General features: G+C 36.0%; 4 protein-coding genes across 6 annotated transcripts; 1 reads left to right on the top strand and 3 right to left on the bottom strand.

The window, feature by feature from the left end:
• Nucleotides 1-5,646: 5,646 nt before the first annotated feature.
• LOC104811600 (mitochondrial pyruvate carrier 1) lies at nt 5,647-8,155 on the bottom strand. Of its 3 annotated transcripts, none has more exons than XM_010538342.2 (5): nt 8,035-8,155; nt 6,623-6,728; nt 6,480-6,534; nt 6,262-6,397; nt 5,647-5,910 (listed from the first exon to the last, which is right to left on the bottom strand). In XM_010538342.2, the coding sequence occupies exons 2-5, from the start codon at nt 6,716-6,718 to the stop codon at nt 5,865-5,867; spliced, it is 333 nt and encodes a 110-aa protein (XP_010536644.1). In that variant the 5' UTR covers nt 6,719-6,728; nt 8,035-8,155; the 3' UTR covers nt 5,647-5,864. The 3 variants fall into 3 exon arrangements, with proteins under 3 accessions (XP_010536644.1, XP_010536642.1, XP_010536643.1); XM_010538340.2 differs by having other exon boundaries at nt 6,623-6,744; nt 8,035-8,154; XM_010538341.2 differs by having other exon boundaries at nt 6,623-6,734; nt 8,035-8,154.
• Nucleotides 8,156-8,363: 208 nt separating this feature from the next.
• On the top strand, nt 8,364-12,418 carry LOC104811599 (probable aspartyl aminopeptidase). Its single transcript, XM_010538338.1, has 11 exons — nt 8,364-8,525; nt 9,042-9,177; nt 9,871-9,949; nt 10,064-10,266; nt 10,434-10,506; nt 10,822-10,938; nt 11,025-11,180; nt 11,403-11,576; nt 11,686-11,760; nt 11,852-11,992; nt 12,072-12,418. The coding sequence occupies exons 1-11, from the start codon at nt 8,432-8,434 to the stop codon at nt 12,291-12,293; spliced, it is 1,470 nt and encodes a 489-aa protein (XP_010536640.1). The 5' UTR covers nt 8,364-8,431; the 3' UTR covers nt 12,294-12,418.
• Nucleotides 12,419-12,433: 15 nt separating this feature from the next.
• On the bottom strand, nt 12,434-14,357 carry LOC104811598 (adenylate kinase 3-like). The gene is made up of 6 exons (XM_010538337.2): nt 14,161-14,357; nt 13,474-13,619; nt 13,266-13,385; nt 13,015-13,182; nt 12,839-12,928; nt 12,434-12,699 (listed from the first exon to the last, which is right to left on the bottom strand). Exons 1-6 carry the CDS (start codon nt 14,276-14,278, stop codon nt 12,598-12,600), a joined length of 744 nt encoding a protein of 247 aa, XP_010536639.1. The 5' UTR covers nt 14,279-14,357; the 3' UTR covers nt 12,434-12,597.
• Nucleotides 14,358-15,412: 1,055 nt separating this feature from the next.
• On the bottom strand, nt 15,413-16,104 carry LOC104811597 (non-specific lipid-transfer protein 3-like). The gene is made up of 2 exons (XM_010538336.1): nt 15,721-16,104; nt 15,413-15,611 (listed from the first exon to the last, which is right to left on the bottom strand). The coding sequence occupies exons 1-2, from the start codon at nt 16,059-16,061 to the stop codon at nt 15,602-15,604; spliced, it is 351 nt and encodes a 116-aa protein (XP_010536638.1). The 5' UTR covers nt 16,062-16,104; the 3' UTR covers nt 15,413-15,601.
• Between the last annotated feature and the right edge of the window lie 532 nt (nt 16,105-16,636).

Raw genomic sequence — 16,636 nt, 5'->3', positions numbered from 1 at the left:
TGCAGAGGAAGAAAAAATCCTAATAAACAAGACATGAATATATCTATATATATATATATATATATATATATAGCATCGTTTTGGTCGTCTTCGCCATTCATATGTATCCCCTCTATAATTTATACGTACGTGCTCCAATGATTTTCCTGCTTTCATTTTCACCACGTAAAGTGCGGTTACTTGCCACTCTTATCAACTGAAATCCTCTTTTTTTATTCTTTGGAAATTACGGTCCAAATTTGTATCGAAATTCAAATCACAGTTATAATAATTTATAACCAGTGGCGGACCTACATGCAAATATGGTGTCACATGCCCTCTTTCAACCGATTAATTTTTTTTTGTAAACTTTTGAATAAAATTGTTAAATGTCCCCATAAAATTAATTTTATTCATAATAAAAATAAATTTATCCGTATTATATATATTTTTTAGGTCCGCCACTGATTATAACCGGTTACACAAAAACAATGATAATAATAGATCATCCAAACATAAGCTAGAAGAATAATATTTTTTTTATGATTCACAATTTCCATTAAAAAGAACACCCATTTCAATTATACAAATGATAAGCATACAACGGGAATCATATTATATTTGGGTCTCAAAAGAAAATTTAATCAATTGAAACTTAATGAAAATTGAAATGCCTATATATGAAATGATATATTCCTTGCTTAATAATTCAGACCAATCACAGGGACCATATATATATATATATATATGTTAATCTGATTATAATGCTGTAAAATATTAAACGAAACATCTAAGCCATTAAAAACTGACACGTGTAATTATTTATCTTTTTTTTCTGTACCGTAACTATACACTAATGCTCAGATTTAGAATGAGTAACTGTAATGTAACTATTACAATTAATGCACATAATTCTGTACGTACACATGTAGCATCGTGTTATATATTGTGAGGAGAAACATGGGGGTAGAATAGTCATTATCATATGTGGTCACTGGCCCTCTATGAAAAGAATGAATCTCCATGCAATACAATATGATTGGTTTTTGCCATGCAGCTCTATTAAAAAAAAAATTTCTTTTTTTGCCGTTAATGAATTATTGGAAAATTGGCAATTTTAAGAACTCTTATCTGATTATATTACATATAATTTCTCAAAAAATAAACTTTTGTGTTCAAGATAATTACGTGTGTGTGTATATATATTTGGCAGTTTCCCTTAGCAATTGTCTTTAACTTGTACAGCGAATTATCATTAACATGCACAATGAATTATCATTGTAATTTACGATTCTGAAAATAACTAGATCTATGGAACATATATAAGTCGATGTTTGACCTAATATAATTACAAAATTATTAGCAGCTTTGATGCCCCCCCCCCCGGAGATACATACATACATACATATATATGTATGTATATGGTACATAATCATTCATACATATAACATCACGAATTTACAAAACGTATTCTTTGTAAGTTGTAATTCTGAATATTTGTGAGAATGTATACCGTCTATGTTGTCGTATATTTCTTGGAATTTCGAACATCGCAAGAAATACTGCCATTTATTTGTGAGTATTAGTTGTGTTTTTTATATTTCAAAATTTATGATTTCTATATATGTGATAAGGTTTATTTGTCAAAGAGAATAGATAAAGTTTACACGAAAGAGCATCTGCCACATATCAGCCGCAAATCCACTAAATGCACCTTAAAATTTGACTAAAAATCATATATATATATATATAATATACACAATTAATCTATATATGTGAACGTGGCAGCCCAATCGATAACAGGGAAAATTGGTCCAAATGCTACAAACTAAAGAACCCTAAGCATCGACATTAATAGGGTTATGAGAATTTATGCACGTCGAAGAAACTATGAGCATCTCACAAATTTTGCAATGATGGTCGATCCAAACAATGGTGATAACTCGACTGTTATCATATTATATAAATTTTATTAAATTCTTTATAATTATAACCCCAATAAAATCAATTAATTAATATATTCCATCATTCATCACTAAATATGCTTTTAAAAAGGCATTAGGCTTGGGTCGATATCGAGTATATGATTACTTACCGGCGCGTGAGAAAGATAACGCTTCCTCCACCAACTCACAGCATATATATATATATATATATAAGAAATTTAATAACTCGCATCAATAAAAAAAGATAAAAGCGACAAATATGATTTAAAATATCTATAGTACTATGAATTTCACTTGCTAGTTAAGTATGTTTAAAACATGTTAATCGAAACATATAGAATTCGCCAATCCAAACAAAAAACAACAATTTTTTTTTATGTAACCAAATATTTTGCGTTACATATTCAGAATATTGGAAAATATGGAAAGTTATAAAGAGTTATTTATTATGGAATTATATTCCTAATAGAATTAGTATTAATATCCTAATAGAATTAGTTTCTAAAATTCTAGTGGAATTAGATTTATTCTATATTTATGTCTATATAGTGGCGGACCTAAAAAAATGTATCATTGGGAAACATTTTATTTATTATAAGCAAATTTAATTTTAACTCTAAACCAATTCTAAATCTTAATTATAAACCATAGTTCATAGAGTTTAAAATATAGGTTTTCTTGAAGTTGGTTTAGACCTTTACAATTTACGTTCTATGAATTTAGAGATTAAATTTTAGAATTTATGTTTTAAAGTTTAGAGAGAAATATAATTAGTAAATTGAGAATAATAATAATAAAAGATTAAACCAACCGATCAAATATCTCAATAAAGGGATTAGGAGGAAGTTATAGGAGTATATAACGTTCTTTTATCTATTTGGATGGGTTTCAATATATATATATATATATATATGTATATATTATAAGAATCTAGAAGTAGGTGTTAATTTAGGTTCCATTATTTTAATTTGAACGGTGTGACGTCGTCTGTGGTATACTTTTGGGTAAGAAAGTCGACACGTGTCATAAAGACAGTAACACGTGTTCACTTTCCATTAAGTTTCCTCGAGAACTGAAATCTTTTTAGATTTTTCGAATTCCGCAAAGTTTTTTTTTAATCATACGTTTCGACTTGACAGTGGTTCGGACCGAAGTGATGGGACCCAAAAGACAGGTTTGCCGAATTTATTATTTTTTTGTTAAATATATGTTATTATTTTTCAATAACTAAACTATATATATTTATATCTAGCAAAATCATTTCTTTCGGATATAAATTAAAAAAATATAACAAAAGTGTATCATTCAATTGATTTTTTTTATTCTCAATACATATCATTTGATTGATTTTATTCAATCTTTTACGAATTTACTAAATTTGCAGATTCGTCATATACATAACGTAATATCAAAAATTAATATTGTGACAAATAAATTAAATTATATATTTCTAATAGATTTATTATCTAGTAAATAATCTTATATGTGATTCTATGTATATTTTAACTATAGTTTTATTGTTCGCATAACATGGAGTGTTTTTTTTTTGTTTTTTTATGAAAACATAACATGGAGTGTTGGTAATTGGTATCAGTGATTAATTGTGTTTCACCTCGGGGAATAAAATAGAAATTATATTAAAAAAATAAAAATCTAAACCAAAAGAAAAAGATTGTGTGTAAATACTAGTACCATATAGGTTTATATATTTATATATTATATATCAATATGATTACATTCCATAAAAATTTTATATTATTGCCAATTTGCCACGGCTCAAATGAGGAGAAAAAAGAGTGTTAGGTAACTAATAATACGGAGATTATAAAAAATAATAATAATAACTATAATAAGATCATCGTGAGGCAACGACCATCCATCTTGCATTCTACTTATAGAAATATAGAGGGTAGAGACCACGTCACAGGAGACACAAGTCTAACTACGTTGACCATTTTCTCTGACACAGCAGTTAGCTTGCAACCAGATCTTGTCGGCCAATAACATGGAACGAATTATTTATTATATTAATTAATTAATTAGTCTCTCGTTTGCTTCTCACTTTCGAGAAACAACGCTGCTCTCGAACACACAAGCCTTTTTCTTGTTATTAGCATAGTAATTATTCACTTATATATGGGCATAATCCAGTCTCTATGTGTTATTTTTATTTATAAAAATATGTATGAGCAATTCTAATGAAAGTTAGAATGTTAAATTATACATATATATATATATATATATATATTCTTGGGCCTGGTTTGATAAATTTGGTTCAAAATGAACAACGCATGTATGCGAAAACGTTCCTAAAAAAATATCATATATTCGTTTAGTTAGGTTTATATATATATATGTGAAAACGACTTTGGACCGAATTAAATGATAATTTCAATATTGGGTAAAGGATGAAGGCATGCGAATGAGAGATTCAAGAGCCATGTGGGCGACGGTGGTTGCGAAAACGATGAAGCTTTTTGTCCATCACCACCCGGACAGGTGCAAGTACATACTTGTCGCAACTTGATTGTCTGAAACAAAAATCAATTTCATTTGTTTCGGAATTTTTTCAATTAATTCGGAAGTCGACATTGTATTTGAAAATATAGAATCAAGTTTACATGATTCAAACATACCCATGAAAAAATAATATATCCGAAAACTATTACACGAAAGGTAAAAGGATAAAAGGGCATAAATGTAAAATAATACAAGAGTAAGATGTTCGAATACACCTACTAGTTGGTGATCCAATGATTGAGAGCTGATAAAAGTATTTCAAGATCATGGGTTCGATTCTACTAGTGGGAGTAGAGAACATAATTAATTGCGTGACTAAACACTGATTCTAGATTTAAAGAGATTAAATGGGTCGAAAATTAATTTTTTAGTTATAATAAAAATATTTGAAGATGATTATCGGATAATCTAATTATATTAAATGGTTTCAATGTTATAATAAAAATGTTTAAAAATGTTTGAAGATGATTATCGGATAATCTATGTATATAACGATTAGAATAGACAATATTCGGACAAAGGTGTGTTTACAACTGGCGATTTCTAACATAACAAGAATAAAGGAAAATAAGATAAGGCATGTACATATATATATATATATATATATATATATATATATATACATAATTAATAAGCTTCTCGCACTTGCCCTTCTTGGTAATTGTGAATGTAATAAATATTATCATACCTAACTCAATTTGGCACGATATCTATAAGAATCGATGCATTAGGTCTCCTTGTCTCCTCCCATAACTCTCTAAACCTAATATTTATCATCTCATTCACTTTTAAAAAGGAGCACGGCTCTAAGAATACATACATATGTATTATCATCACTCATTCCAAACCAGTTTGGTTAGGAATCAGACATAACCGAAGTCAAAAGCAGTCCCTTTAACCGTTACGGTTCTAATCGAGAAAACGAATCAAGCACCAAAATTCCGGTTTGGACCGGTCTGATTCGGTTAACACAAACCATGAAAAACTTTGCCGCCGGGCATTGATGATCATCTTCCTCTACATGGGACCGGTGATTTCGGCTCTCCGGTGGCCGATGAACGTCTATGAAAATGTGTGAATTATATGGAATGAAACTGGTTTCTGAAGATTTTTTTTTTTGTAATGGAAAATTTCATATCACTATCTCGCGTTAAATAAATGACTAAAATTTATTGTAATCTAATCGCGATACACAACCCCATGCAATGTGTAATAATGATCGTAAATTATACGGAATTCTGCAAACCCGAACACAATAAAGAGCGACGACCAATTTCAACAGTAGGAACATTAACACACAAATAGGATGTTGTTACTAAAGCAGTGTCTTGCCATCTCTTACGAGATTCGCAGTGTCAATCCCAAGTTATTCAGATTCAAAGTCGAAACCTTTTTGTCTTGATCCATGATGGGTTACCGCTACTCGGACGGTTTCTCCTCCTGCTGCTTCTCTGATGACAAGTACCTGTCACAAACACAAACACAAACTGTCTTAATCTGCAGTTTCAAGATTGCAAAAAATGGCATATTAGGGTTTGATTGATTTCTTCGAGAATCCGTCCAAAGAACTTGATGATGCATACAGAGAGCACATGCATTTCTATCAAATGGCACTGATTGCATGAATAATAGACCTACATGATTCTTTTAAGGTTTGAGGTTTCTTATCCCTAGTTCACGCTAAATGGTTAGACACGTTTCATTTGGAGTTCTTCAGCAACCAGAAGAGATAGAGTTGGATGTTTGTTTAATCACAAATCCATAGGAGAAGTTGAATGGCTCTCCATGATAGTCGGGCGTCGTTTTTTTTACTTACCCCTGACTCCTGGCCCACCGAGAAAGCTGATAGAGCTGTACAGTCTCGTTGGAAGCATGGCAAGCCAGAAGCAAATAGTTGCGTGGTTGAACCATCCATGCAAATCTCATGAACAACGCTGAGTAAATGCACATCGCTGTAACACGAAAATTAAAGTCACAATCATAGGTTGCAATATTTATAAGCCTTAAAAGATTTCAACCAGGTCTCGTTCTTACCCGATGTCATGTTTCCAGAAATCATTTCAGGGGGTTTGTTCATGTCCACCAAACCCTATCACAATTCACCAGTCAGCATTCATACTGAATCCAAAGATTGAAAACCAATGAGATGTGAAGAACGGGGAAAAGCGCAAACGTACAGCAGCAACAAAGCCCCAGTTTGCAATGGGCCCCCAGAAATGAGTCGTTTTAGGGCCAACGGGACTGTTCAAGAATGCTTGGAACCTCGATGCCATCTCTTATCACCTGCTACTGAAACCCTCTAATAGTAGTGAAGTAAGGGATAAAAATAACACATCAAGTCATCTTCACATATGTTACAAAATGTCAATGGAAATAAGTATTTATTCAAAGGGTTCCACATAACACAACATCTTTCTTATATCAACTAAGGGTGCAGCCTAATTGAGCTGTTTTCTGGAAGTAAACGAATTTTTAACAAGTAACCATGCTAGTCCGATTAAAAAATTTCTCTTCTTTGAAGAAGTGTTAGGCCTTAATTTCATAGTGTCCATTCTGAGTCTCTAAGCACAGACATATATATATATACAGTAGGAGCATAGGAAGCAAAAAAACGAACTCAACAAACCTAAGAAAGCGGACATACGCACACAAGATACATGACTTTAACTGAAGCCAACAGAAAATATTGTACTGCACATTAAGAATCGATCCCCACTGATTCCTTTAAAACATTTCCCCCGCCCAGAGAATTCTGTCTTCTGTTTTGACATCAATCCTAGAATCTTTTGTTCTCTCAAAATCTATACCCAGATAACGTTTCATTGTAGAAAAACAAACTACGAATAAACCTAGTTAAGCCCCCCTTCCACAGTTCTTAAGGTCGAAAATTGGTACAACCGAACTCGGTTACAGAAGAGAAGCAAAATACAAACAAAATAAGCCCCAAGCAAAAGAGATACCCCTAACTCAACTAAAGCCTCCCAATCATATATGCATAGCAAACTAAGGAAGCATTAAAAAACATTCCATCAAAATTTTTCCTCGGCCAGAGAAAATCGCTTCATGCTTCGAAGATTGATCCTAGATTGTCAAAGCTTTTCACTTTCTTCGTAATCAAAATGGTCAACAGTTATGAAATCAAAATCCGTGTTCAAGTAAAGGAATCCCCTTTCTCACACCTACATATCTAACTTTCCCACAAATAAGCCAACCATACATCAGAATCAGAATACATTCAATGCATCCACTTTCATGCATAGCATCCTCGAACAGGAAGATTCGTCACACGTTTTACCCCATCCCAAATCAACCAGAAAACAGGAAACATTCCACAACCCAGAAAACAACCATTAGAAATCCGAGCGATCACACAACGAACATCGCTGAATGTGTCAATACACAATTCTGCATATGGATACATAGAGGAGAGAAGAGCACAGATTTATCATCTCGAATTTGAGGAATCCAAAACCAGCGGAATAAATCTCCAATCGATAAGACAACAGATTCGCCCTCGACGAACATAGATGCGAACCTGATTGGGAACACTAAATTTTAACGTTACATGTGTATCTACAGAAGGAGTTACCTTGTCGGAGATGTTTCGCCGGGAACCACCACAGTAAAGTCAATGCCCGCGGCGATGGAAAATCTGAGAAAGCGCAGTTGAAAAGACGAAAATGCGATATCAGCTTCGAATCTCTCTGGTTCGGTGAAATGTTCCAGTGCGGTCGTACGCATGTTAACAATCATGCAACCGACGACTGGGCCAAATGCGTTATCGAAACGCTGTATAGCGTTTAAAACTTTAGCCAAACGCCATATTTTCGCGTTCTCACAGAAACCCAAACGCTCGCGCGGCGTTTTAAACCTCGACTTGTCATCGTCTGTCACGCCTTTAAATACTGAAACAAGAGTCAGAAGACACTTTCTACCGTGGAGTGTATATCGAATCACAGAGAGAGAGGGAGCCTAAGAGTACGATTATGGCGAAGGAACAGTCGGCGAGTGAAGTGAGCTCCATCGTATCTGATTTTCTCAGCTTCCTCAACGCTTCTCCCACCGCTTTCCATGCCGTTGGTAGCTTTCTCTTTCTCTCTGACTCTTAATCTTTCTTTTGGTTTCCGGGAAAATCCCATGTTTTGGCTTTCATACGACTCTAGGATCCTCTTTGTCCTCTCGCTTATAGAATGGAGGGAAGATTCCGATGTCTTTTCTCTTTGATTTTTGATTTGCGATATCAGGGCGGATGAAATGAAACAAAAGTTGTCTTTGCGAATCACTTATACTTGCCAGCATCAGTATCTCAATCTCGAGAAAAGTTTTGGGAATCTCATATTTGATGCTGATTATGCTCTAGTGAGAGAGAAATGAAGCCATCGTGATTCAAAATCTGTATGAGTTCGAGTAGTGATTTAGTGTTGGACTGCGGAACAAACCCCTGATTTTGTGTTGGTGATCGTTTCTTCTTTGTATAAGTTTATGATTCTTCAGCAGGTTTTTTCCTGAAACATGCAAGTAAAAGAGCGATTTTCATGTCTGGGTACAAATTCCAGTGTTCATTGTGTGAGTTACAGTAATGACCTAATGTTGCAGACGAGGCAAAGAGACGGTTGCAAAAGGCAGGGTATGAGCAGGTTTCGGAGAGAGATGATTGGAAACTGGAAGCTGGAAAAAAGTATTTCTTCACCCGGAATTTCTCCACGGTTGTTGCTTTTGCCATCGGCAAAAAGTATGGTTCTTTCTTTTTTTTTTTTGGGGGGGGGGGGCAGTCAAAGAATTAAGCCAACCAAATGCTAGACTGGGGAAAACAACTGTTCGATAATGAGCCGGTATTTTTTTATATAACCGCTCTCTTACTCTTTATCTTTCTTAGAGGAATGCTCCAAGATTACAAAAAGACGGTAAACGACGTCTTTGAGTACAATAAAACACTCGGCGTTCCGATCTCATTCTCATATAGCTGGATTCGCGGTGTTAAAATCAAACCGGTATTTCCGGATCAGGCCAGATAGGTTAAAATCGAACTAGCATTTCTAATAGCTAAGAGTTCGCTGGCGAAGGGCTTAGCAGCATAGTAAATAGGAGTGACTGAAAGCAGTCCGCACAGTCTTCTTTTATAATTTCCCTCTCCTACGACCCGACGACCATGACTCTCGATCCTACGGTATGGATTGTTTTCAGGTCAAGTAACCTTACCCTTCTTTACAATTGAGTTCCTTACACAAATTCTGTTATCGAACTTGGTTCGATGAGTTGGCTTGGATTGAAAATCTAGTCTGCACTAATATGGCAGTGCATGTTCTTTGTTGCGGGATCGCTCATGTTGCAAGAGAGAATGAAATACAAAGTGAAAGGGACTTGACATGCTTGATGCTGTAAACATTTTACTGAGTTATTTTCTTTTGGTTGTACTTGTGATAAGATATGTTGCTGGGAGTGGATTCCATATAGTTGGAGCACATACTGATAGCCCTTGCCTAAAACTGAAGCCGGTCTCAAAGGTAACATGATTTAAGATTTGAACTTTTACCTGGCATATTTTGTACAATTTGTTTCATTTTCGTAAAGAGTGAAGGCATCGACTTAGTTTGGTTGAACATGGATTATTTTGACAGGTGGTGAAAGGTGGATTCTTAGAGGTCGGTGTTCAAACATATGGAGGTGGCTTGTGGCACACCTGGTTTGACCGTGACTTGACTGTTGCGGGACGTGTGATTGTAAAGGAAGAGAAGGCAGGTTCGGTGTCATATTCTCACCGGCTAGTTAGGATTGAGGATCCGATAATGCGCATCCCTACCTTGGCCATCCATTTGGACAGGTTCTCTCTCGATACCTTGAATGTGCATTCAGCTGCCACTGTTATGTGTTGTAATATTTTCTGTCTAATTATAGTGTTGGCTTTGACCTGGGTATGTTTTCAAATTCTCTTTTAGTAAGCTAACTTCATATAGGAGTTGTTGATGGTTTGCTATGTCTCATGAACAGGAATGTCAACAGTGATGGTTTTAAGCCAAACACTCATACGCATCTCGTCCCTGTACTGGCAACAGCTATCAAGGTATTCTTAAAGTGCTAACCACATCCTTCAAGCTTATCTCTAGAAACAAACAGCTATGCTTACACGTGACTATTATAATGGAATATTAGGGTCATATATGTTTATTCATGTCTTAATTTGAATATAATGTTCTGTTGTATTTACCTTAAGTCTATATTCTCTGTGTTCAATGACTTGCTGGGATCAGAATCAATATTTGGAAGTTCATCTTTTGTTAGTTTCAGCTATGGAGTTGAACCTCTTTATCAAATAAACTGCAAAATCTGGATTCTAGCTTTTATGTTTAATTCACCCCTTATATTTAAAATGTTGAAGGCGGAACTCAATAAGGTGCCTGCTCAAAGCGATCCAGCAGAAGGCGGAGAAAATGATGGAGGAAAGAAATGTACTGATTCGAATTCAAAACCGAAGCATCACCCACTTCTACTTCAGGTCTAGTTGAGATTATGCTTGAGCCTTGAGGGTTTCGTATCGAATACTTTCTTGTTTAATAATTATGCAGTCCTCTTCCCTGATAGATGATTGCAAGTGAGATAGGCTGTAAACCCGAGGAGATATGTGATTTTGAGCTGCAAGCTTGCGATACTCAGCCGAGCATTCTAGCCGGTGCAGCAAAGGAGTTCATTTTCTCTGGAAGACTAGATAACCTCTGCATGTCATATTGCTCTCTTAAGGTACATGTCATTAACTTGTGTTATTTCGGTGGAGTATCTGGGTGTACAATCAAGATTTGATAATTGTGACTTGCGAGTATTGCTGAGATGATTCACATCTAATTCATTTCATGTTAACTGCCTGCGTTTTGAGATTATTCCTGCTTTTATGACACCCTTTGTTTTCTCTGTTAGAAGTTTTATCTGCTTATGCTGCTTACTGTCCGATTTTTTTCTGTACAGGCACTCATAGACGCGACATCCTCTGAAAATGATCTCGAGGAGGAAGCTGGAGTTAGAATGGTGGCACTATTTGATCATGAGGAAGTCGGGTCTAACTCAGCACAAGGCGCTGGCTCACCTGTCATGTTCGATGCTTTATCGCACATAACAAGTTGTTTCAGCTCCGACTATAAGGTAACATCGATTCAATCAGACAGCAACCCTGGTTTTCATCTTTACTCTTATCATCCTTGGCTGAAATGTAGAGGTTGAACGATCATATTTTTGGTGAATGTGTTTTCAGTTGATCAAGAAAGCAATCCAGAGAAGTTTGCTTGTTTCTGCTGACATGGCTCACGCCTTACACCCTAACTACATGGTCGGATAATATCATATCCTTTCGTCATTACTGTTTTCTTACACGGAAGACTTTACGTCCTCTCTGATCGCATTGAGGTTCTATTTCGCAGGACAAACACGAAGAGAACCATCAGCCTAAGATGCATGGAGGGCTTGTCATAAAAACCAATGCCAACCAACGCTATGCAACTAATGCAGTAACTTCCTTCATATTCAAGGAAATAGCAGAGAAGCACAATCTGCCTGTTCAGGTTCGTTTTCCACTCATTTTCAGTCATGAGGTTCTCTTTGGGCATTTCATATAAACGGGTTTTGACACGAAAATCGTAGGACTTTGTGGTACGTAACGATATGGGTTGCGGTTCAACCATTGGTCCTATCCTGGCAAGCGGAGTGGGGATACGAACAGTGGACGTAGGTGCACCTCAGCTGTCAATGCACAGCATCCGTGAGATGTGTGCTGTGGACGACGTAAAGTACTCGTACGAGCATTTCAAGGCTTTCTTCCAGGAATTCGCTCACCTCGACTCGAAACTCACCATTGACATGTAAGCGCTTCTTACAGCTTTCCATTACCACAAAATCGCCCTCAATAACCATCTCGAGACATTCTACTGAATCCAGACTGAAAATGTATCACATTTTCCTGAATAAAAGGACACATATGTGTTTTCTTATTATAGAGAGCACTCTCAAGGCAATGACATAACCTTTATTTGAATCATCAAATATCACAATGCATTGAAACAAGCCGGAACAGATCAAGGCTTTCTCAGGTACGTATCGAACAAAAACTTCTCACCCGTTTTCAAGTCGTAAGAAAAAGGATTAAATCTTTCGGAAAGGAGGGTAAAGGTCATGCAGAGACCGCCTTCTTCACCTCTGCGGTGACCTCTTGAGGCGGCTTCTCGGCCGGAATGTTGACCAGTTTTCCCTTCTGTGCATAGTATTGAATAACCTGCAAGTTACCACTTACACCATTAACCAAAAGAATTGACCATTGTCTTCTTGCCAAGGTATGCACCATTTTTACCATCCTAGGAAAGTGTTACCACCAGCATTCTACTAAATGTTACAGTCAGAAAAATGTATTTTACCGGCTCTGTCTGCTTGTGGAATGCATCCAGTCTCGACCTAAGGACGTCGGCATTGTCATCTTTACGTTGGATCAGTTGTTCTCCGGTTACCTTCACAAGAAAGAAGAAGACAGAAATCAGAAAAGGTTTCTGATTTGACGAAACGAGAACAAATGAAAGTTGCTGCCTTTTTTTACATCGTCGATGCCGGGAACTTTAGGAGGTGCAAATTTGGTGTGATAGGACCTGCCACTCGAGGGATGGATCCACCGCCCGGTAATCCTCTCTTCCAAAACAGAATCATCGATCGCAAAGCTGAGAACTTTATCGATCTCGGCTCCTCGTCTCTTAAGCATCTCATCGAGCTGCGACTTTCGAGGGTCAGAGGAACAGAAACAGAAACATTTCCCCGATGAACACCCGGAAAAATAAGAAGACGAAAGGGTACCTTCTCGGCTTGGGTAACAGTTCTAGGGAAGCCATCGAGAATGAAACCCTTCTGGCATTTGGGTCTGTTCATGGCTTCATCCATGATTCCGACAACCAAATCATCAGAAACAAGCTCTCCCTGTTTACAAACACAAATTTCACATTGCAACCAATACAACCAACCATTGCCGGAATTGAAGTTTCAGGATTGGTTTTAGGGTTTCTACCTTATCCATAGCATCTTTTGCCTTAACCCCGAGAGGGGTCTTAGCAGAAACAGCTGCTCTAAGCATATCGCCGGTGGACAAGTGGCACAGGCAGAACTCGTCCTTTATCACCGGAGACTGCGTTCCTTTCCCTGAACCGGGTGGTCCTGCCAATCAATCCAAGAACTTGTTATAGATAGCATCAAGTGTAGAACCCTAACTCGTTTCTTTCCATGAATCATCAAAAACCAGGAGATTTTTTCAGACATGAGACAACAAATTTCGGCTCTCTCTCTCTGCCGGGTTTCACTGATAATGGAGCAATTTCAGAACCCTTTTGGCCTTCTCTGTCTCACACAATGAAATCACTGAGAAATCCGCAAAACCCTAAACACGACTTAGTAGAGAACATAAAAAACCGATACTTTCCAACACAATGATAAGCAATGTCACAGCAACAATGCTATCGATACTTAACTTCAAGATTCAAACACAGGCAAACGAAAGGCTCTGCCTTTTTTTTTTCTCCAACGCTTCACTGTCCGTACAGATAACCAAAAACCTCTTCGCACAATAATTCTCCTCCCTATGAACACATTTTCACCAACCCAACACGAACGAAACCTCAAAGATCTAATCAACTGCAAAACCCACCACGAAAAATCCAAACTTTTTTCCAGGGCAACAAACGCAGAAAAACAGACATACCGATGAAGATGAGACGCTTTTCAGGCTTAGAAGCACATTTCATACGACGGAGGAGTTCGGACATGAGATCGACGGTCTGAACATCTTCCAAATCCACAACCGCAGCAGAAGTCGCCATTGTCTTTTTTTTTTTTTTGTGAAATTGGTTTTGTATTACGAAAGGGTCTTCGCTTCGGGACGTGTGTTGAAGTTTGGAGATCTGCTGCTTTTATGGATTCCATTCGGACCTTCCAATGCTTTCGTCTCAATGCAGCGATTCTCTATTTACTGTTCTACCCTTCATTTCTCTGTGAATTCCCGAATTTGTCCTCATTTTTTGGTTCACCTAACTCATGAAATTTTGGGTTGGTGGGGTTTTCTTTTCTTTTCTATTCAATATATAATTATTCGTATTTGCTTATTAATTTAACAACTTTTATACATGAAAAATGTGCTGTAAAATTAAAGTTAACATTTTAAACAGTAAAAAAAAAAGATATTGGGCTGACAAGTTCTTAACTCAACTATTATTGAAAATTATATAAGGTTAAAAAAGAAAATAAGCAGATATGGTTTCAGATCGGTAAGTTCTTAATCTATTTTTTGGGGAAGGTTGCAAAATTAAATTCTAATAAAATCTATTTTGGTAACTGTTCAAAAGAGATAGAACTTGTATCACCTAAAATATATTCATGATTTTTCTTTATGAACAAATATATGCTATGCATTAGTATTAGAACTTGTATCACCTAAAATATATTCATGATTTTTCTATGTATTGGGTTAATTTAGAACTATACCAAACTCTTAACGAAGGTTAATTTATGTAATTTTTAATTACTTAAATCGATGGCATTGCTAGTTTCATAATTGAAAAAACAATCGAATTCAACTAAAATATTTTACTATTAAAAACTACATAACCATTATTCTTTTTAATTCCACGATTTTTTAAAATTTTATGAACTTAAAATTTTCATCTCTTATATTGTTTCAATGACATAAACTCGAATTCAATAATCTGATAAAATCAGTCAACTTAACTCTCTAAACTTATATTGGTTATATATATATGTATGTATGATTAGGAACAATCATTATTAACGGGTAATGTTTAAAATTTAATCATTCTTTTAACAACGAAGGCCGAGTGATTCTTGCATTGATTTTTTTTTTTTGTGATTTTGTTTGGAGGAGGACGTTGCTTTGTCAATACGTAACTTTGCCTAAGAAAAGTCCAAACCGATTCATATCTCTTCCAAGATTCAAAGGCTATAAAATAAAAATACTCGAATTATTATTAATAATATTATTATTCCAAACATTTTGTATGATTTTGCTTTAAATACAAAATCTCCTCTTAAAAACTCGTAAAGGAAGAAACACACGCAAACCAATGCACCATTTTATTCTTCAAGCGTTACTCACTCTTCTCCTCCTCCGTTTTGGCTTTTACTGAGCTTCACTTCACACTGCAACCATCCATCCGACAAATAACCAACATCAAATCTCTTATATCAAACATACATGTACATACATACATGAACATGCATGCATAAAACAATGAGGAAGGAGGCTCACTTGTTGCAGTTGGTGGAGAGGCTAATAGGGTAAGGAATCTTAACGCGGCAAACGCGGGGAAGAGCAGCCGCGCGTCCGGCGTTAACGTTACCCATCCCTCTGGCAGCGTTCTGCATGCACCTACAAGCCTGTCGCCGGTCCACAGTGGTTCGAGCCATGGCAGCCAACCCTCGGATGCCAGCGCAGCACTGCGGTTGGACCGCTCCTCCTCTGGTCAGGTAGCTTACGCATGGCGCCAGCTTGCTCGCCACCGTTCCACAGCTCAGTGCAGCCTCCGTAGCTGGCCATGCCGCCGCCACCACCAAGACCAGACACGTCAGTTTCAGAAGTGGTGATGCCATTTTTCCTTTTTTGTTTGTCTGTGAAGATATTTGAAGTGAATTAGGGTTTATATATATATATATATATATGGTTTAGGGTTTGGTGGTGGTTGGGTTTAATCTCAAATGTTTAATGCACTATTTGGTCAATGTTTATATATTGCATTGGATGGGGACAGAAATAAAATATATAGATAGATTCCTTATCTTTTCATGAAAAAAAAATGACTACCGACAAGATTCAACAAGTAGAATGTTGTTTATTATTGATAACTGAATAAATTTAAATATATAGTAAAATTTCTTATCTTAAATGTTAAAGAATAGATAAATACAAATGGAAAAAACACTAATATCTAATTTCCATAAAACCTTGTAAGAATGATAAATAGAGTTGTATGGTTTTAATAAGCGTTAAATAAATATGTAATGTGAGAGGCCATGCATGTAATATGCAAACTCCTAATTCATTGAATCCTATGTGACGTGCATTGATGATTGTACAGATGTCAGCCGCGTATCTTAGTACGTACCATGTATGTACGTGTGAATATAAGAGCAATTTAATGAATGGTCGTGTTAGTTAGCAGACGAAT

The sequence above is a fragment of the Tarenaya hassleriana genome, unplaced genomic scaffold (assembly GCF_000463585.1).
Source record: "Tarenaya hassleriana unplaced genomic scaffold, ASM46358v1 Cleome2, whole genome shotgun sequence".
Taxonomy (NCBI): Eukaryota; Viridiplantae; Streptophyta; class Magnoliopsida; order Brassicales; family Cleomaceae; genus Tarenaya; species Tarenaya hassleriana.
Note: the sequence above shows the minus strand (reverse complement) of the source record. Positions and strands in the feature narration are given on the sequence as shown.